This window comes from Miniopterus natalensis, chromosome 19 (genome assembly GCF_054644295.1).
Source record: "Miniopterus natalensis isolate mMinNat1 chromosome 19, mMinNat1.hap1, whole genome shotgun sequence".
Classification (NCBI taxonomy): domain Eukaryota; kingdom Metazoa; phylum Chordata; class Mammalia; order Chiroptera; family Miniopteridae; genus Miniopterus; species Miniopterus natalensis.
Window position 1 is genome coordinate 23,084,346 of NC_142099.1, and position 20,948 is coordinate 23,105,293.

General features: G+C 40.8%; 1 protein-coding gene across 1 annotated transcript; it reads right to left on the bottom strand.

Annotated features, from left to right (window-relative positions):
- Window positions 1-1,727: 1,727 nt before the first annotated feature.
- On the bottom strand, window positions 1,728-20,488 carry IVNS1ABP (influenza virus NS1A binding protein). Its single transcript, XM_016224647.2, has 15 exons — window positions 20,187-20,488; window positions 14,756-14,983; window positions 13,392-13,520; window positions 13,041-13,210; window positions 12,836-12,911; window positions 11,367-11,540; window positions 10,911-11,036; window positions 9,438-9,545; window positions 5,714-5,843; window positions 5,249-5,473; window positions 4,679-4,800; window positions 4,458-4,584; window positions 4,240-4,371; window positions 3,941-4,114; window positions 1,728-2,265 (listed from the first exon to the last, which is right to left on the bottom strand). The coding sequence occupies exons 3-15, from the start codon at window positions 13,500-13,502 to the stop codon at window positions 2,012-2,014; spliced, it is 1,929 nt and encodes a 642-aa protein (XP_016080133.1). The 5' UTR covers window positions 13,503-13,520; window positions 14,756-14,983; window positions 20,187-20,488; the 3' UTR covers window positions 1,728-2,011.
- Window positions 20,489-20,948: the final 460 nt, after the last annotated feature.

The window sequence follows — 20,948 nt, forward strand, 5'->3', positions numbered from 1 at the left end:
AGCAGAGGCTGCGTGGCATGTTCGACTTCCAACTCGTGTTCGGAAACTGAAGCATTTCCTTCTGGGTTTACAGTGTTGGAAAGCCGAAATGTTCGCCAATGGAGACATTCGAAAACCGAGGTACCACTGTATTTCTAAATTGCTCCCAAAGCCATACTGGTGGGGAAAAAATTTAATTACACTTGAGGCCATGCCACATTTTCTCATTCCCTCAAGAAAAATGTACCTTTTGGATACGGAAAAACAGTAACAACTCGTTACTGAGGATTGCCCCCCACCCCCTTAGGGAAGCTTCTTATATTTTAGCCACCAGAATACCTGTTTGGCATCAGTGGTAATAGAGGAAAACTTTGCCCCAAAGTAATCTCCCATGTTATTTGCATTTAAGTGTTACTTAGGAACTGAGAAGTAATTTCAGGGATTTAACTGCTGAATCCCCAACTAAAAGTTAATTTCTTGTATTAAACAGAACATATACAGAGCCACTAAAAAATGAAGTTATATTAGGTTCAAATTTGATAACCTAGTTTTAGCCCAGAACCAGCAACAGATGTTCGGGAACTAGCCTCCAGGGAACTCCCTGCCTTTCCTGGAGGTGGTTTGTGAGATAAGGTGTCAAAGTGCCGGAGGAGCGGAGAGGGCAGCCCTCATTCTCTTCTGGGCCCACGTTCCTCATGGGTAGCCCTTGTCCCAGCCGGCTCAATCGATTCCTGTGCTGCTGTCTTCTCCGAGAAGATACCTTAAAACCCTACATCAATCCTTATTTCAGACATAAGATGCCAGGTGAATTGTTTCCCAAATACCTTAAGCTCATCACTGCTGGAAAAAGTTTCCCCAGAACTTTCAGTAATGAATGAGTACACAAACAACATCTGGATGTTAATCCCATGGTGCGAGGATTTCCTGCAAAGTACCTTTAATGTGTTTGCATCAGCAGGCATTAGGATTTGCTAATTTTGGCACTGTAAGTTAGATGTGTAGCACTACACATTAGGTAAGTCACCCCAACTAATACTTATCCATATGAATAGAAAAACTGAACAAAAACATAGTTCTGATAAAGGCTCCAATACAGTTTAAGTTAATTGTTTCCACAATCAAGGGCTGCCATTTGGGATTGTTTTGTTAATGATAAAAACAGGAATTACTTATAAGGCAAAATACTTCACTGTTCTTTACTATTACATATTAAGTGTCTTGCTATATAAAATATTCCCTTAAAAAGTCGTAATATTTAAAATCAGTTTCAAATAAAAATGATAGCTATGCTACTGTTCAGCAGCTCCATTCAAATAAACATTGGTACTTCGTTCTCAAAAATAGTATCGTAGCTGAGGCAGAAGCTTAGAACTTTGCGTTCTGGGTGTGTGCAACAACACCTCTGCACGCTCTAAGTGTGCCCTTCTCCTTCAGCAATTTGAATCCGCCACATCCTACTTCAACAGGTAAAGCGCTCTGCTGAGAATATAAAAAGTTATAAGGCAATCATAAAGATTAAATCGTGGTAGCCATGTCAGCTTTCTTTTAATAAAAAGAAAAATAGTCACTGCCGTCTACTTAAGTCTCTTTTGTTACAGTGTTCCAGTTACTGAAAAAGGGCCCTTAAAAAACCCAAATACCTATATCTTAATACCCTAACCCCTCTTGCCCTAATACACATTTGAGGAAAGAGGCATTTAATGTGCAAATTGGCAAAACAAATGTGGAGGAGAGGGGACTTCTTGAAATGATGTACCCAATCAAGTCTTGGTTTATTCTTTTACAATATCAACTTCCAAAACGTAAAATAACCAAAGTAGTCCTAAAAACACACAAAACAGACCTTCAACTTTGCATTCTTCCCAATAACACAAAAAAGTATGTACAGCATGTTTAATAATATGCAATATGCAAAAGCTCTGTGTTGCTGTTAGCAACCTCTATACCCACCCACCCTCCTTATTCACAAATGTACCTCTACTAAACACAATTACATCACTAAGCCTGTTAGTTTGAAAGAATCTTAAATTTGTTAAAACTGGAAAATCTTTGTATAGGGGCTCCACTCATTTGACTCAAGGTTGTAGACTTCTACAGTATTCAGAAATTCATTGCCATCAAACCCTCCCACTGCATAAATGGTGTTCCCCACAGCTGCAATCCCAGCATTGCTCCTTGGGGAAGTCATGTTTCCCATCACCTTCCATTCATTTCTAGTTGGATCATACATCTCCACACAGCTGATGGCATGAGAACCGTCAAAGCCACCACCTACAAATAGTTTTCCTAAAAGAGAAGTGAGACAAATAAATATAGATAAAAAGACCTGAAATCAGTCTTTTGCTAAAATCAGTGGTTCTTAGAAGTGCCCCTTCATTCTGTCAGAAGTATTTATTAAATGCCTACTAGGGTGGTTAAGCACTCTCAAGAGGCTGGGGATATAAATGGAATAATAAAAAACACTGGCACATGGAACTCAGGCAATTTAAGGGCAGGGAAGTGGGGTGGGGGTGAAATCTAAAGTGCAATTCTCACAACAATTCTATGTGGTAGAATGCTATTATTGCCATTTCACAGATGAAACAAGGCCCAAAGAAGCTGTACAACTTGCCAAAAGACACAGCCAATAAGTGGCCAACCAGAATAGTTCTGTGCACTGGAAGTTTTGTATTAGTCTAGTGTGTAACAACTAAGATTCATAGTAATAGAAAAGCAGATTTCAGACAACGGAACGTTTTCCAGAGCTTTCCAACTATATAAAATGATTCTGGTAAAGAAATGTCTTCTTGGAAAAAAAGTTGAGTTATGACTATTTTCAAATATACATGATCAACAGCTAATAGTTATTTTCAAAGATAATGTCAGCATTAAATTCTGTTACTTAGAAAAAATTTTATTACAAATTCTCAAATTCATCATTCCTACCTGCACCCATATACAATTAAGTCCTCACTTTAATATTGTCAATAGGTTCTACTTTAAGTGAAACAACATATAACAAAACCAGTTTTACCATAGGCTATAAACAAGACTTGAGTTCCTCTGGCATCTCATCAACGTAATAAAGAAATGTTATTGAAGGACCTGCTGTATTTGTAAAAGAACTGACAAGGCTCACAGTAGGCTAGAGGCTACAGGCCTGCAGGCTAACTTGCTGGTATGTCTACACACACATACTTTCACTAGCTGAGCCACAAGCTTACTACATTTTGCTTCTGTACACAAACAATGCTAGTTAAACTCACTGTAATAATTGTATGTAAAATTAATACATTGTACATGAAAAGAAAGCTATGTCTGTATAAAATGTAAGTTTAATGCCTTGGGGAAAGACTTCTTAAAATAGTCTAAAAGTTTTACTTCCAATTAGGTATATCAAGTAGACAATTAGAATAATGACTAGATCTAGACAATTTGAAAATCAAATACTTTAAAATTCTTGCTCTAGCCCGGTCGGGCGTGGCTCAGCCGTTGAGTGTTGACTAGGATGCAGGCAATTGGGGCTCGATCCCCAGCAGGGGGCCTGCAGGAAGCAGCCGATCAATGACTCTCTCATCATTGATGTTTCTATCTCTCTCTCTCTCTCTCCTTTCCTCTCTCTGAAATCAATAAAGATATATTTAAGAAAAAATAAAATTCTTGCTCTAAAGAAGTTAAACTCTAATTCCAAAACGACGCATTATGAGTAGTAGGGTTTACAGAAGAAAACGTCTTAGCACTTAACTCAGTGAACTTATCAGAAGATTAATGAATAGATATATTTACGTTATATCAAGTACTGAGTTTCTGATTAGGAAAGCATTTCTAAAATACAAACCACGAATCCCCACTGCATCAGAAAAGATGGCTGCTCTGAATTCTTAATTATACAAGCATATAGTTATCACTGACATTCTCTTGGAATTTTAGAACAAATTCTTGCCACTACCAACTCCTCACCTCTCCAAATCCCAATACTCACCGTCCAGAACAGCTACTCCAGCTCCTCGCCTAGCCACATTCATGGGCGCAATTAAAGTCCAGGTGTTATTTTCAGGATTGTAACGCTCTACAGTGCTCAGGCAATTCCAAGACTCTGCACCTCCGATTATGTACAAATAACCACCAAGCTCACAGACTGCAGACTGGTGTCTACCTATGAAATCAAGTCAAACCAAAATTACTATCAAAACTGTAAGTGTGTGCATACTGTTGATTCACAGGTCTTTTTAGGAAAAAAAACAAAAACAAAACAGTTTTAAGGGGAAAAAGTCAACTTACGAATGTTTAGAGGAGCACAGCTTGTCCATGACTTTGTTATAGGATCAAACACATCACAATTTTTCAGTCCTTTCTGACCATATGGATCAGAGCCACCAAGGATGTATAATTTCCCATTCAGAGCACACACCCCTATGTGAGTATAAAATAAGGTTATACATTGATAATTTAGTCATCATGTTTAAATACTGATTATCTCAGAAGAAAAGCGTTATTACCAGCATTGCAACGGTTAGTTCTCAATTCTGGAACAGGAATCCAGTCATCTATGTTTGGATCATACATCTCTCCACAACTCAGGTCATCTGAGTGGCCGTTCGATCCACCAACCACATAGAGCTGGCCCTACACCAAAAGTGAGAAATTAGCATTTCCGCCATTCTAAAGTCATGAGAAAAAGCTAAATATGGGTTGCTTCTTACTGAAACAATGCACTGACCATCAGTACAGCCATTTGGAATCGGGCTCTTGGTGTTCTCATGGGAGCAAGGAAGGACCAGTGATCTGTATGTGGGTCATAGCATTCAACTGTTCGAAGACATTCCTCTCTGTTATAGCCACCTGGTAAAAGAACCATAAAGATTTATGTCTAAAATATTAAACTAGATGAGGGTTTCTGTTCCAGAATGGTTTAATCTGCAGAGTGAGAAAAAGAATTTTATCCACAAACTTGTTAAGGCCCCAGTAGTTCCTGTTTCTTAAGGGCTTATAAAGAGCCGAACAGCACCACTACCGGCATGACTAGACTGCTTGGTGTCGGCTTAAAAATTAGAACAATTTACCCACTTCATAGTCTTTAAGATTTAGAAACAGACACTGCATCCAAGGTTAGGCAGTACAACAGCATTTACACATTATTCCTGTGGTCTTACAGTGTGGTCAAGTGCAATGCCCAGGAGGAAGGCGCACTAACCCTCTTCCAGAGACTGCACTTCCCAAGTGTCAAGTGCCCATTTGGAGGTTTAGCTGGTGGAGGTTTCCGATAAGAAATCACCCTCCTTGCTCTTACCTGCGGCTATGAGTTTGCCATTCAGCTCCGCCGTCCCCAGGCCGGACCGTGCATACTGCATAGGAGACATGGGCTTTTCTACCAGCTCCTCTGGCTGCATCTCAAAGCTTAGACTTTTAGTTAGTTTTGGGGTACTTGTTGGTGAGCTCTGTGGGCTGTTTCGCCCGTGAAGGAAAATGACACAGAATACACCATCCAGCACAGCCAGGCACAAGTAAGTGTTATCTGTAAAAGCACAAGAGTTCTCTGTTGAAGATGCGGTGGTTATTACTTTTGGCTGCTATGCAATCCTGAATCGGACTCCAGATACCAGGCAGGAACAATCTGCTGTTGTATTCCACACTCAGTTGCTTCCGAGCTTTTTCCTCAACTATTCAATTTGAAAGTATTTAAAAATTGTCCCACTAATATTTTCTTTAAAAATAACTAAATTTTTAGACAATCTGACAAGTGTAATACACTTACTTGATGTCTTTTCTGAAGCAACGATTTTCCACTCATGCTTAGGGCTTTGTACCGTGGCATTTGGAGAAGAGAGACATCCAGTAGAACTGCTACTTATCGGCTTATGGCCATTCTCACGTGGTGGCTTTTTCTGCAAAATCAAAAGGTAGCTACAGAAACCTAGCCAAAGACCATACCTGGTGTACCTCTGTTCTTCAGCTATTTCACAACACTGGAAAAACACTCAGTATCCTTCACCTATGTGTAACATGTATAGCACGCCTAAATTTAACACAGACCAACATTTCCAATTGATACAAATTACAGGCATAATTTCCATCTCCACTTAGTAACAACTACACTTCACAAATTGCCTGGTCAGGAAAAGCTCAATTTAAACAATTAAAAAATATGTTGTGGGTCAAGTATCACTTCCTTAATGGATGGAAAAAAAGGAAATCCTCTACCCCATAATCCACATAAAGTCACATACTCTATGTTTAGAATAGTCTAAAAAATGTTATAAATTTAAAATGGAATGAATTAACTGAGAATACATTTAACCTGCTCTCCATGAAACTGTCACACCTAAATCAATCATATGTACTAGAATCCTTCACACAATGCCAGCAAAAAGTGAGCAGACACAAATAATATCCGTCTAGCCTCTCAAAGTATTTTACAAGAAAAAAGTGGTAATTATAAGAAACAATAGTATACTCTTTAGGACTACCTTACAGGTATTAGAGTGGTTTTCCAAACAAATAAACTACACAGAAATAAAAAAGAAATAGTAATCAGAAATGAAACAATACTACTAAAAGAGCCAACCATTCAGAAAAGCAGATACCCAGGAACACAAAGGAGGGAGAACTGGGCAGAGTTGCAAATTTTCAAATGAATGTAAGAGAATTACATTGTGTTTCATGTGTGAGAGTTCCCTTTGATGATTTTCTTCCAATTACTTTAGCCCATGGTACTTCCCAACCACATGATCATAGAGACTTGGAAGAGTCCGCACTAACAACACTGAGAGGAGCTGCCAAATGAACAGGTATCTCCTACCACCTTCAGTACCTGGCCAAGTCTGCCTACCCATTTATTTTGGTCCCTAGGGCCAGAGCCACAGCCACATGGGTAGGAAAATTTCCCAGGTGGGAAACTTTTAATGGAAATTTCTATTTTTAGTGGAAGCAAAAAGCCATGTAACAATAGAAAAAAAAGATTTTGGTAGCTATTTGAAGCTGTGAAAAAACTACTGAAAAGTTTGGTCTGGGCCACTGGGCAAGTGTGGTTATAGCACATGTAGACTATTTTGAAAAAGGGGAGAGCTACCTAGGTATTATCAGGCACTTTTTCACATCATCTTTTAATCCAGTGACGGCAATACTACCTGTCCATTGCATAGATAAAGATGCTAAAATTCAGAGCAAATATGCATTCATACAGCAACAACTAAAATAAAGATTAGCAATTCTAAGTATAAAGCCATTCTTTATATTATGACAGACTGTGTTCTCTGCTACTAGATGTACAAGGCACATAAAACCCCACCCCAATCTGGGAAGAAGGGATCCAAAGTATCACAAATTGATACTGCTTACAGTAGAGCTTTTATCGTAAGGAGAAAACTGTTCTAATGTATGGAGAGAAAACCAATGAGAGAAAAGCACAGTTAATAAAGACTGCAAAGTGTTATGGAACCAGCAAGTCTCCTACAGAAATGCTGGCTGATGCCTTTACGTTCCGTCTGGAACACTGTCAAACATAACCCTTTATTCCCCCTTATCTTCAAACTTTCCCACATCAACTTTTACCACCCAGCCCACTCACTGCTCATACTTTGCCGCTGTCTCCCAAGAGGTGGTCTCTAGGGGCTGTTTCCTTTTCAGCTTCTCAAGCTAAGGGTTTCTTAACCTTAATAGTCTGGAAATTATATCCACCCAAGGGTACTACTAATGGTTTCCTAAAACCAACGTAGGTGGAAGGTATCCCTAACCTCCTCTCCCATGGCTTCCTGGAGGACGGCTCGGCACAGCTGACTGACACTTTAGTCCTCGAGGCTTCAGACTTCCTCCTCCTGGGTTAACCAGCTTTTACCACACGATGTGATTCTGACTGTCCTACCTCCCTAATGGCTTCTTCTCAACTTCTTTTCCTGTTCCTGAAGCCTGGTGTGTCCCCTTGTCTTTTTTACTTCCTGATCTCTATTCACAGCACATCCTCCTAAGGAGCCTTGCGTCAGAATCCCTCAATTTTCCTAATCGAAACAATCATCAATAACTACAGACTCAACCTTTGTAACCATACATTCTAGAGTCCACCCCTTAAGAGTTTAATGCAATAGTTTTATAATCAAAACAAAAAACACACAAATCAGCTAGAATCCCATGACCCAGAGGCTGCCACCTGAGAGTTATTTGTCTAAAACATGAATACACAGATCTTTGCTCTATAGAAATAACATAATTTAACCCATCGCCCTCTTAAGATATATATATGTCTGTTCAAAGCACTCTACTACTCCCTTGTCTAAAATTCTTTGGCAGTTCCCCACTACTTGTAGGATAAAATATAAGCCCCAATCAGGTGGCATTTACCTACTTTCCCAGTCTTGTGACCTGTAATTCCAAGTGTATCATCATTGCACAGGTTTTCTTTGCTATCTGACACACTTCTATCTGCTATGCAAACTCTTCTACTCCTATCTGTAACTGCTCAAATGTTGCTGCTTCTGTGAAATTTCTGGTTTCTCTCCTGACTCCACTATGCCCTCCCCTTTATACCTTCAGTAGATATCTCTTGTAAGTCTACTGGTTCACCTACTCCTATAAGGTCCTGCAAGTATAAACTGTCTCTTGCAGATTTTCGTGTCCCCATATCTAACACAGTACTTGCCGCTTATCAGGCACTCAACCTTTGCTTAATCAAAGAGTACTTTTGGAAAATGTTAACTTCAGATCCAAAAGCTTTTTCTGAAAAATAAAGATATTCATCCACTATTAACACAGAACACCTGACATCACCATACAGGTTACATCTAAGTCTATCATTTGTCTTCTAATTATTAAAGAATACCCCTTAAACTGGGTAAACTCCACCTACTTTATATTTTATCCCTCATAGACACAATGTTGAGCTAAAGGCCAAAAAAAGAATAATGTATGTACGTATGTAGTATACATCAACTTCAAACATAGGCAAACTAACCTATTGTTTCAGAAGTTAGAAAAGGGTTTCCTTTAGGGGTAGTGCAGAGCAGTGATAAGGAAGGGGTTAGAGGGAGGCTCTCAGAGCACTAAGAATCTTCTCTTCTTGCCCCGGGTAGTGTTTAAACTTGTGGAGTCACTACGTGACACAGGATTTGCACAATTTTGTTATTTGTCCATAAACTAAAAAAGTTTGAGATTTTTCAAAAATTGGGTCTATTTAATAGTCATTTCTGTTACAAACAACTATTTTTCTAAACAAATAACAATTTCTACATTGCTTCATTTGCAATTTTTCTTATTTTTTAAACGCCATTGAGAAAAAAATCTAAATGGGGTTTCCTAATTTGTTGATTTTTTTATGTGGCAAAAGTGGCAGTAACTCGAAGGTATGCTTGTTTTCTCCCAAAAATATTTCTGTCCAGTCATACCAAAGAAATTCTTCCACTTTCCTCTACTAAAGGAAAATTTCAGTATACTATAAAATGCTCTAATCAAATTTCAACCTGAGGTTACCTCAGATGTGCAATGTGTACCTGCACAAACTGAATGTGGTCATCATCACTGCCAAACACCTCAGCCTGTCCATCTAGTAGGTTCCCATCAAGCAGCTTGTGATCAGCTGAGTAGTACAAGGTTTGAACCTGCAAAACAGCAACAGAACACCCATGTGGCTACTGTCTCCATGGCTACACCTCTAGTCCGCAGATCACACAACCGCCTCAAGGTAACCTCCAGTGTGCTTCTTGAACTTGACATCTTACTCTGGCAGGATCCCGAAGCAAAGAAAATACATGTCATGGTTGTAAAAATTTACAAAAACAAAAATAAAATACAGCATCTTCTTATCCTAGCTGAAGAGTCCTTGGCTTGATTGGCATGAAAGAAATCTTCATTTTTCTCATAGCTTCTATTATATACCATTAAGAAAAAAGGCACTAGTACAATATGTAGGGTCTTAAAAGAGTATACATATTTACAATAAAATACTGAATATGGTTTACACCTGAGGATAAGTGGTCTATTTTGCATAAACATATTTCTGTCCTGTAGGCAATGTCAAGAAAAGCAGATGAAAAACAAATTCAAAAATTCAAACAAGCTGCAGAGATACTTCCCTTAATAGATGCAAATACATGGCGAATGCATCTGACTTTCAAGTAGAAAACCATATAGAACTTAAAGATCGCCTGTTGGCCTTTTCAGAACATGATAACAGTATTTTTAAAGGCCTAGCAGCTTTGGTAAGCCACTAGGGAACCTGAAAGGCTTAAGTGGAAGGCTAAACTCAAGGTCACTCCACCGCTCCATCTGCCTATGTTTAATTCCCACTATTTCTCCATTAATTTTTTTTTCTTGCGTAGTTTTTAAAAGCCCAAGTTGAGTGACTATATGTATGAACAACACCATTGAAAAACACAAAGCTTTAAAAATAAGAATCCTGTAAGGAGTAAACACCATTAAATCATCATCGTTCTCTGCCCACAGCGGATTTTTCTTAGGAGAACTGGGGCAGGACTGCTCCTTCTTTACGTGTCAATACACTTGAGGTTTCTTCTTGTCTCTTCAGTCTTGGGTATCCTAGTTTTGTTAATAAACCTATGGGGAGATAAATCAACGGGGAGGAACAACCATTAGAAGCTTTTACCTACTTGTCAATTTTAAAGCAAAAACCTGTGAAGAAAAATTAAGAATCTACAGAAAACTTCAGTGTACCACCTCCCATTTCTAAAGCAAATTACATGCTACTTTAAAGAAAGTTAATAGCACATAATAAGCAAAGAAATTAAAAAAAAAAAAAAGAAAAAAAAAAAGAAAAGCAGAAGACCAAACTGAACAGTTCATTCAGCTCACCTGGACACCCCCCCTGTTTCTCAGCTTAGGGGTACCTATAGCAAAATTTAAATTCTTTAGGGTCATGGTTATAAAATAAAAGTGAAAGGGAATCCTTCATTTTATAGCAAAATAATTTTTAAGAATTGTTGAATCCCATTTACTTTAAAACTAACCTCTTCCATCAGCTCTTCCAGACTGTCTCCATTCTCCCAGATGCTACGCTGCACCCAGTTGATTACCTTTGTATACAATTTGCCATTGCTGGGCAAGCAAACATTATCTTCAAGCATTACCTCCAACTAGAATTGGGGGAAAAACAGTAGTACATGGGTCAGTGTTGACCCTCCAATTTTCAGCTTAATTCTCAATTTCATAATAAAACTGTCAATAAAAATACCCCATTGCATTCAATACATTTACTCTAACTTGTGAATTAGAATTATGTAGCTAAAAAAAACAAAGAAAGTAAACAACCTGGCTGGCAGAAAACCATTACACTGCCAAAGATAACAGTATCATTTCAAAGTACTGTCTTTTTCATAACCACCATTCATTGCTTCTCAAAACATGGACAGAGATTCCCTGCCTGGAACTAAGTAATAAATCTCTTTATAGATTTTACTCCTTACCTTTAGCCTTGGAAGTTTGAGAAACTCTTCCTCTTCTGAAATTTGTAACAAATGCTCCTGAATATATGCATCAACCTTATTCAACAAACGGGAGTCTCCCATACAACTTGCAAAGTTCCGGTAGGAGATGCAGCTGCTAACATCCATTCTAGACAGTAAATAATCGCCACACACCTTGGAAAACAAATAAAGAGTGTCAACATTTACATAAATTTTATTTAACGAGCATTTCCTACTCAATGTGAAAGCATTATGTGAAGATATAAAGATGAAACAAAAATCACTGCCATAATAGAACACGTTTAACAGTGGGAAGAAACAATATATACAAACAATAAACATCCAAGGATGCCATGCAAATGCATGAACTGGTTAAGGAAAACAGCACCAAACCGAAATGCTATGATAATGCACATGAAATGTTAAGAATAATTTTCAGCTAGAATAATCATGTAAGGCTTCATGAAGGCAGTGTCTGAACTGCCTACAGGACAGATGATGGTACAGAATGCAGAGCAAGCAGGGAAGATTGCAAACAATTTAGTTTGATTGGAGCAAAAGATAATTAGGAAATAATTTTGGAAAAACAGCAACCACATTAGGGAAAATCTGCTGCTAATCTGAGGGATATGTGCTACAAGCCATGGAAGGATTCTTAAGCAGAAGAATGCTGTCAGAGGAGGGGCCAGGAAACTTTCTTAACGGGCCAGATAAGTATTTTAGGCTTGTGGGCCTACTGTCTCTGTCACAACAGCTCAACTGTCACTATAGCTGGAAGGTAGCTACAGACCATATGTAAATGAAAGCTATGTTGGTAAAAACAGGCAGCTGGTGGGAGGGTTGCAGTTTACTGACCCCCACATAGAGGATTAAATGCTTTTCTTCCTATGAATTATTAAGCACTTCTCAATGGTGTTAAGTTCTAGAAGTAATACTTTTAAAGAACCTAGAAGAGTAAACGAACAAAAAATTGCCCTGGCTGGGTAACTCCATTGGTTAAAGCATCATCCTGATACACCAAGGTCAAGGATTGAATCCATGGTCAGGATACGAGAATAAACCAATGAATGTATAAGTGGAACAACAAAAGTCTCTGTCTCTGTCTGTCTGTCTCTCCCCCCACCTCTCCCCTCCAAAATCAATAATTTTTTTTAAAAAAATGACTGAACAAAGAATTGAGGTTATGTGATTAATTTGAGAAAAACAAATATTTTAATTCATGCTATCAGAGACTAACAGACACCCTGCCAGAGAAGACTGTTGGGAAAGCAAGATTTTAGCCCATATTATCTGAGGAGGTGTGACCTTGCTACATTACTACAGCTACACAATTAAAATAGCATATTCGGTTCTCTAGAGAAAAAAGAGACTTCCAAGTTCTTGAGACTAACAAATGACAAGATACGCATTCTAATAATATAAGACTCCCGGATGACAATAGTCCTTGTATATCACTTCTGGTACTCTACCTGCTTTACTCGGTCCATCTTCAGCTTTTTGGCTGCAGAATAAACATCTTTTACTAATTCCTTATCAGCTTTCAACCTATTAAAAAAAAGTTCTTTATCATTTCATATTCCAAGGCCTTAAAGCAGATTTTACATTTAAATTTAGAGAAACTTGGATTTTCCTGATTACATTCCCTGATTATATGAAGGACTTCAAAAAACTTACTGTGCAGTGTAGGCATAATTCAACAAGACTTCAACAGCTTCTGGATTGAGATCATCAAATTTAACATGAGAAACTCTATGAGGATCACTGTCACTATTAAAGATTTCAAATAAATAGGGACTGCAGCAAGCCAGGACCGCTCTGTGCGCTAACATCTCATGGCCGCAGACCTGAAATTATGAGGAATTAAAATCAGAAATATGGTGGACTATGTATTCCTCTAGCTAATCACTCTTTTTAAAAGTTATTTCATTAAATACCTCCTGTGAACGAGAAAATAAGCAAATCCAAGACCATTACTTTTAGCAATAAAAGACCAATTCTGAAAGCTTCCAATTAAGTTTTAACTACCTGAAGACGAACATCACAGAACTGGCCACTTTTCCTCAGGGCGTTTAATTTGGCAACAGAAGACTCAATGAAATTTTCGTCTTCAAACATTAAATATCCATTGGGAATCATTTTTCCTTTTAAATTTGGCTGAAGGGCAAAAAGAAGCTGAGTTATTTTACTTGTGAACAGTTATTTTTATATTTTAAATATATTTTTATATCTTAAAGGTTTTTATATTTTAAAGAGTAACACAGTATCTTTATTTTCAAATTTCATCCTATCAGCAACAAAAACTTTATCATACAAAAGCATTACTGAAACAACACTGGCAGTGAATGTCCAGGTCTTTGTACTCCTATGCTTTGGTTGTAAATCTTTTTAAGGATTCATACAGTAGTGAGTATCTCAGCAGTTTTGGCCATTTCCATGCCTATTAACTCAGTTATGGTAAAGGGAAACAAATATAAACCCAGTCCTATCCAAACCCATTCCATGAGCAAAGTAAAAGCCTGGACAGCTGTGAATTGGTTCTCACATGTAGGTTTCCTTTCGGCGGCTGTCCTTCCTTTCCCCACACAAATGAGAAAAACTGATATATAAGATGAACTTAAATTCTGTTCTCTTTGCAGGTTTCACACATTCTAAAACATAAGAATAATAATAGAAACTTATGTTCTTTTAAAGTTTCCATTTAACCCTTTTCTTGTGAACAAGTGACTAACAGGCTATATGCAAGATACATTATTATATAGTAATAGGCCCCGACTAGTGTGGCTCAGTTCGTTGGGCATTGTCCTGTGCACCCAAGGGTTGCGAGCTCAATCCCCAGTAGGGGGCGTGCAGGAGGCAGCCAATTGACATTTCCCTCTCACATTGATGTTTCTCTCTCTCTCCCCCCCTCTCTAAAAATCTGTTTTTTAAAAAAGCAGTAATGGGATATTTCAGTTTTTAGTAATTTACTTATTCAAATTAAAATAGAAAGGAGCACTGGCTGGTGTGGCTCAGTTGGTTGAGCGTCGCCCCATGCACCAAATGATCACTAGTTCACTTCCTGGTCAGGGCACATACTCAGGCTGTGGGTTCAATCCCGTCAGGGCGTGTACAGGAAGCAACCAATCGATGTCACTCTCTCACATCGATATTTCTCTCCCTCTCTCTCTAGCCTTCTCCCTTCCTCTCTTTCTAAAATCAATAAAAACATATTTTTAAAAACCAGAAAGAAAAATAGGAAAATGTTGTGTTTGTTGTTTTGTTTTTTTTACTACAAACGACTTATTGATGTCATCTTATAAAAAATTATGACAGGCTGTTACTGTACTTGGTACAGTCTTCAGAAAAACAAGATGTCTTAATGCTGCACTGGGCAATGAATATTCACTTACCTACTATACTGGTGAGAAATGTATTTCTGGGACGTCTTAAATAATCCAAGAGCAAAGGAGTGTTAAAACTCAGCACTTCGTTGAGGTATGAAAACAGGTGGCTGAAGTGAAGGTGGAGGTGTCGTAAGCTCTAATGGTGATTCCAAAACTATCAGGCTTGGAATGATGTAATCAGGTCCTTAAAAGCTATAGACATGAATTTCTTCTGTGATAATCATGCATCATAATCTGTAACAATAAAAAATTTTAGATATTTAGAATGTCATTGATCTAGGTAGGTCACATTACACAAAGGAAGCCATGATCCTGAAGAGATTTTTATGTAAATGGCACAAAGAGAGAAAATAACACAAATGTGATTATATATAAACATTTTTCATTTAACCTATAACTTACTGAGGTTATTAAAAACATCCTTTTAATATAGAAACACATGATCCTTCTGTTTTTACCAACCAGCAAGCAACTTGGGCATCATTCCCAGACATGTACACGATGTTACAGCCAAACCAGATACAGTGTTCCCCAAAATGTGCTCTGTACTTCCCAGCCTCTGTACCTTCTTGGAATACCCTTAATCCAACCTCTGCCAGATGAAATTTTACCTCCACAGAGCCGTTGCCAAATCCCCCCAGGTAAGAAGTAGTTTCTCCACATACTGAACCCTCTCTGAAAAGTATGTGTGATCTTCCAGCTGGCCTGTTCTGAGCTGTCTTTCTGTATACCTGCTCATCTTCCTGAATTCAAGGTCCCTTGAAGGCAGAACCTCCGTCTTGTTAATCTTTGTATCCAGCCCATCTACCCCCTACCAAAACAACTTAGCCAGAAATTTGAAGATTCATCTGAACTGCTATTACACCACTAATTCAGGAAATCAGAAGGAGAATTATTTGAAAAACATGTGCATACTTTTTTAAATGGGCATCTTAAAATTACCCACTTTCCTTATACATCAATCAAACCCACAATTCTAAATCAATTGTTAAGGTATATAATCACTGAAGTCTGGTCTAGTTCTAATTCAACAAACCTATTGCATTAAATTCAACACATGCACAATCTGTAAGAGAGAGGGATCCCATATGCCCTAACAACGTAACTTAGGTCTTATTTTGAGGAAACCTGAGTATTCTTCTGACTCAGTTGGGAATGTTGTTTAATGATGATTTCCTCTGCTCTACACTTTCATCTAGATTAGTTAATTCAGCTTTTCTTAAGAAAACACCAGTTCTAATAAAACAAATGTTTTCCAAGTACTACACAATTCTCTATACATACAGAGAACACACTATATCCTAAAGAAACTTTCAAACATTTTTAGCCAAGACCCAGCTCAAATTAAGAAAACCTTTGTACATATGGTATATACAGGGGTGGCCAATCCACACAGGCATTTGGTAACTCCTCACTTCAGTTTCACGAGCTGCTCTTAAAGCAAGGGTGGAAGGGGAACCTCCATGAAAATTCTGCTGATATGATTAAAATGTGCATGATACGGAGATTTACAAATGTTTTAAATTTTGACCAGTTTTGTTCAGAATCTATTTGTAAACTAGTCTTAATCTAAGAATAAAAATGGCATCTAGTTATGTTTGATAAATTGGAAGTTCTACCTTAAATTTATTTTTAAAAACAAAAACAGGTGGTTAAAATCACTTCAGTCCTTTGGGAGAAAACATCAGAGAACTTTTGGAGCACATGTAAATTTGTACAAAATTATTAGTTTTGCAATAAAGTGAGTCCTACTACATTTAGTACTTGATTTTCTAGTACATCAACATCTTAATAATGAACCTCATCACTTTAATGTCTACTCCTAAGTACAACCCTACTTGATTTTAAAAGCTAGTCCAAGTCCACTTGACATTTAAGTTAATGTGGCAAACTTACTTTATTCAATTGCTGTCCTCTTATATGTCCCTCCTCTCACCCACCCTCAAGTTAGGGGGTTATTGTAACTGCTGCCTGCAAAAACCTGTCTTTGAAAATTCACATTCACTTCCACTAAAGTAAGATTGAGCAAACTGAGAGTTTTATACTATTCCAGGAATTCACAGAAAAATCTTAATTTTGGTCTATGAACCTCAAGCTCAGTAACTGGTGCAATAAAAAAGTAGAGAACTTTTTTCCTTTGAAAAGCCAAACCAAAAGTCCCACTATCCCAGAGTCTATGTGAAAGTATAAAACTTAGACTTTTGACATTTAAAATATACATTTGACTAATCCACTTTAAAAATTAAAACTGGGGCCTAATACAATATATTCTGGTAAATATACTTCAGTTCCTTAACATGGCCAGTGCGAGAAAAGAGAGACAGAAGACTCATAAATGAGTCATTAAATTAAACTTCTTTAGTAACATCCAGAAGTTCACATTTACCACAGCCCCAAAAAGATTAGCTTAACTAAAGTACAATTCAATGGGTCTTATCAAAGAGTTAAAAAAAGGCAGGCACAATACTGTCTCCTCCACCCCTCAACCTCATTTTTCTTGGGCTTTCAGTAAGAAGAGCAAGATAAAACCTTATCAAACTTTCAAAGCATCCTTAAAACTTTAAGGCAAATTACAAACATTATTTAAGCTTCATGGCAATCTTTTGAAGGCAGCCAACTCACACAAAATAGGGATCAACTCCATTTTAAAGGACTTTATAATAATACAAAGCAAACAAATGAATCAAAACCAGAAGTTATAGATTCCCGATGTCACCTCTGAAACTATCACCATCCGTCCATATCAAGTCCCCAGACAGACTCACTTGGCTCCATATTTTTAACCTCATTGTTCTGTGCTTCTTTCATCCGCAAACATTCATGGCAACAAACATATGGCAGGCACAATCTGGAACGGGACGCTCGTGACACAGTAAGTCAACTCTATTCCCCAGCCTTGAACACTACGCAGACCAAGTGCTCGGAGATAAACCAAGCAAAGACAGCTCCAACAAGAAAAGGAAAAACACATGACAGCACACATATTCCAGAAACTGCAGCTATTTCTGTTCAATACATTGCAGCCTGCAGGATGCATTTGCAAAATAGCGGGAGAGGAAGTAGGAGAGATGAATGCTAGGTTTAAATAATGCTGGAGAACAGAAACGTGTGGATGGTCTGCAAGGATGGGTAAAACACGGATGCGGGGAAAGTGAGTACTGATATTACATGCGCATGCCTGTCCTAAGGCAGTAAGGATATTTTAGCTTGGATATGTGGCACCATTATCAAAATCAATATCCAAATTAGAATTCCAAAAGGCGCAACAGTCATGTTAGCTTGCTACATGCTGAAAGTTAGGAAGGAAGAAAGGAATTTGCTTTGGGACGTTATAACGCTGAGGTACCTGTTGGGCATTAGGGTTGAGACCCCAAGTGTCAGAATACTGATCCAGGTATAGGTTGAGAAATCATTTACAAGGTGGTAACTGAAATTGATAAGTGAAGATAAGCATGCATTTTCTGTGTCTCTAGCCAAAATAAATAAATAAAATGAGGAAAAACAACTAAAAAACAGAAATCACTCCCTTATTCATAATTCCACCGTTTACACTCTAGCACAAAAAGGTGGGAGGGATCCCCAACTTTTAAGAATTCCTTCTTATAGGTTTCACTATACAATCACACTGTTGAACAATCAATGCAATCATTTTTAGTGGTACTCAATCTTAGCAACAGTGATTAAGATACTTCCTTAACAAGAAAACTTTTACATTAAAAAACACTTATTTGCAAACCCACATTCAACTGCCACTTGAAATAGCTTCCAAGCAAGGAAAACAAACCCCACCCCAAAGTAAGTGGCCAAAACCCAGCAGAGGTTGTGTTTTAGGGGGAAAAATAGAACGATAAACTAAGAAATTGATGTCTATTAACCAGAGATGACCTCCATTAGGAAAACAACAAAGCAAAAACTGGGTCTCTTTTTGGTCAGTGGCACTAGTCCGGCTTCACAAAACTCGTTACCAGATTTCAGACCTCTGGTCAGCAGCCTGCCAGCGGGCCTCAAACGGTACTCTCCTCAAGCGCATCCTAGTCAGCGTTCGCCTCGCCCCCAGGTGGACAAACAGCGGATCCTGGGCGTCGGTGAGCCGGACGCTTCGGCAGGGTTCTGCCTACAAACTATTCAGTAGCATTGCTTTCCTTACATCAACCGCTGGCGCTAGAATTATTAAAAGGAAATACAGTCTAGTTGCTGCTGCACTTGCTCAACTGTTGCGAGTACCGCTAGGCTTCCTGAGCTGAACTTTATTACTAGACACAAGGTCCACATGCCAGTCCTCAGAGAACAGTCTGAGGCCAGGGTGTCCTAATCCTCCATCACCACCAGGCATCGGGAAACAAAAACGCGCCCCTTTAGGCGTCGGATTTCTACTTGCTACAGTTTTCAAATATCAGCTGTCTCACACAAAGATCTGTCCACGACGTACTGGGGAAAAATAAGCCCATTTCTAGAGTATTTGTGGTTCACGTTTCCCTGCGTGCAACTCTCAATCCAATACTGCCGCATAGCCTTCCTTCCACAGCGCTTATAACCGGAGACCCCTTGCAAGATGCGTAGAAGGCTGGAAAAAGAGCAAACCTCTCTGCCGATTTCTTTCGTTAAATAAAAAAAAATCAAAATTAAAATTAAAAAAAGGAAGTGGCGAGCGCCGGGGAGCTGCTGGAGAGCCCCGCGGCCCCAGGCCTCCCTCCGCGCGCGGCGGGGCGGGCGCGCACTCCGCCGGCGGCGAGGCCGGGCGCCCCGCGCCTCCACACCCCCGCCCAGGATTGGCCGGCCCAGCAGTCACTCAGCGCCAACACGTCAGGCCAGCAGCTCCCTCCCTCCTCCCGCCCCCCTCTCCCCGCGCTTGGCAAGAAAAGCGGGCAACGTGGAGCGGGAACAAAGGACCCGGTGGCCCACGGCGATCAGGGACGCGGTGCACCTCACTCCAGGCCCGAGGCACCGTGGCGGCCCGGGGTGGGCTCCCCGCCCACACGCGCCGGGCCCCGGGAGGTCTCACGCTGGAGAGTCCAGACCCGGGCAGACCCACACACTAGGCGTAGGTTCTGACAACCGGGACGGAGATTCCCGCGTCTGCCTTCCCGCAGGTCATCCCTGCCCCGCGGCGCCCTGACCCAGGCCCCCGAGCAGAACCCTCTCGTTCCTCCCGCCCGCCTTCCTCTGCCCGAGCGCCCTCCGAGGCTGCGGGTATCTGCCTGTGGCCGCCAACGCGACCCAGCAACCAAGGCAGAGCCCGGACTGCGGGGCCCGAGGGGCACCGGCCTCTCGCCCTCAGAGGGCGGCGGCTGCGGCGCGTCGGGGGTACCCAGCCCCTGGGGTCGGGACAACGCTCCGCGCCTCCCACCCTCGCCATGGCCGCCCGCGCCATCCCTCAGCTCGGAGACCGGCCGCGCCCTCTTCCCCCTCCGCGGCTGGCGGGAGCAGCGCTTCATACCTGGTTCATCTCTGAAGAGATGGAAAAACTCATCTCTGGAGCTTCGACGGGGAGCAGCAGGAAGCGGGCGGGAACAGGCCCAACGGAAAGCGCCTCGAGGCCGCGGAGGGGGGAAGCGATCGAGCGGGAGGACGCGCGGTCAGTTCGAGGAGGCTGCCAGGAGAGGGGCGCGCCGCCGACGGTTCGCGGGGACTCGCTCGCTCGCTGGCTCAGCCACGAGGAAGCGGCAGGCGGAGAAACGGCGCCCAGCGGTTCTCACAGACAGACAGACCGACCGACCTCCGCGCGCGTCCCGCAGACACTGCCGCCGCCGGGGCTCGCTCGCGCCTCACCCCCTCGCACGTCACCACGTGCGCCGCCTCCCACGCCTCACGGACACTTCCGGCTCGAATCTGTCCGCGAATCACAGGCGAGCCCTCGAAGATGCGGCTCGCGGCCCCGCCCACCCCCCGCCCCGCCCTTCCTCTCGCGCGCTCCGGTTCCTTCCAGCATCGCTCAAGTAGGTCAGCGCAAGGTGATCCCCGGGGGGGAGGCGGCGCTCGGGGCGCGCCTCCTCCGCCTTATCGCGCCGCCGTCCCTCCGTCCCTCGCCCCGCACCCTCACTTCGCCCTTTAGGCGAACTGTCCCGGGACTGGTTCCCGCCAGCCTCCCTCACCTGTTCTGCTTCCCACTAGAAGCACGGCCGCCAGGGCGAGCAAATGGGGGAGATTAGATCTCTCCTCGTCAGACCGACTCCTGGGGCGCTGCCCTGCGCCGGAGCCG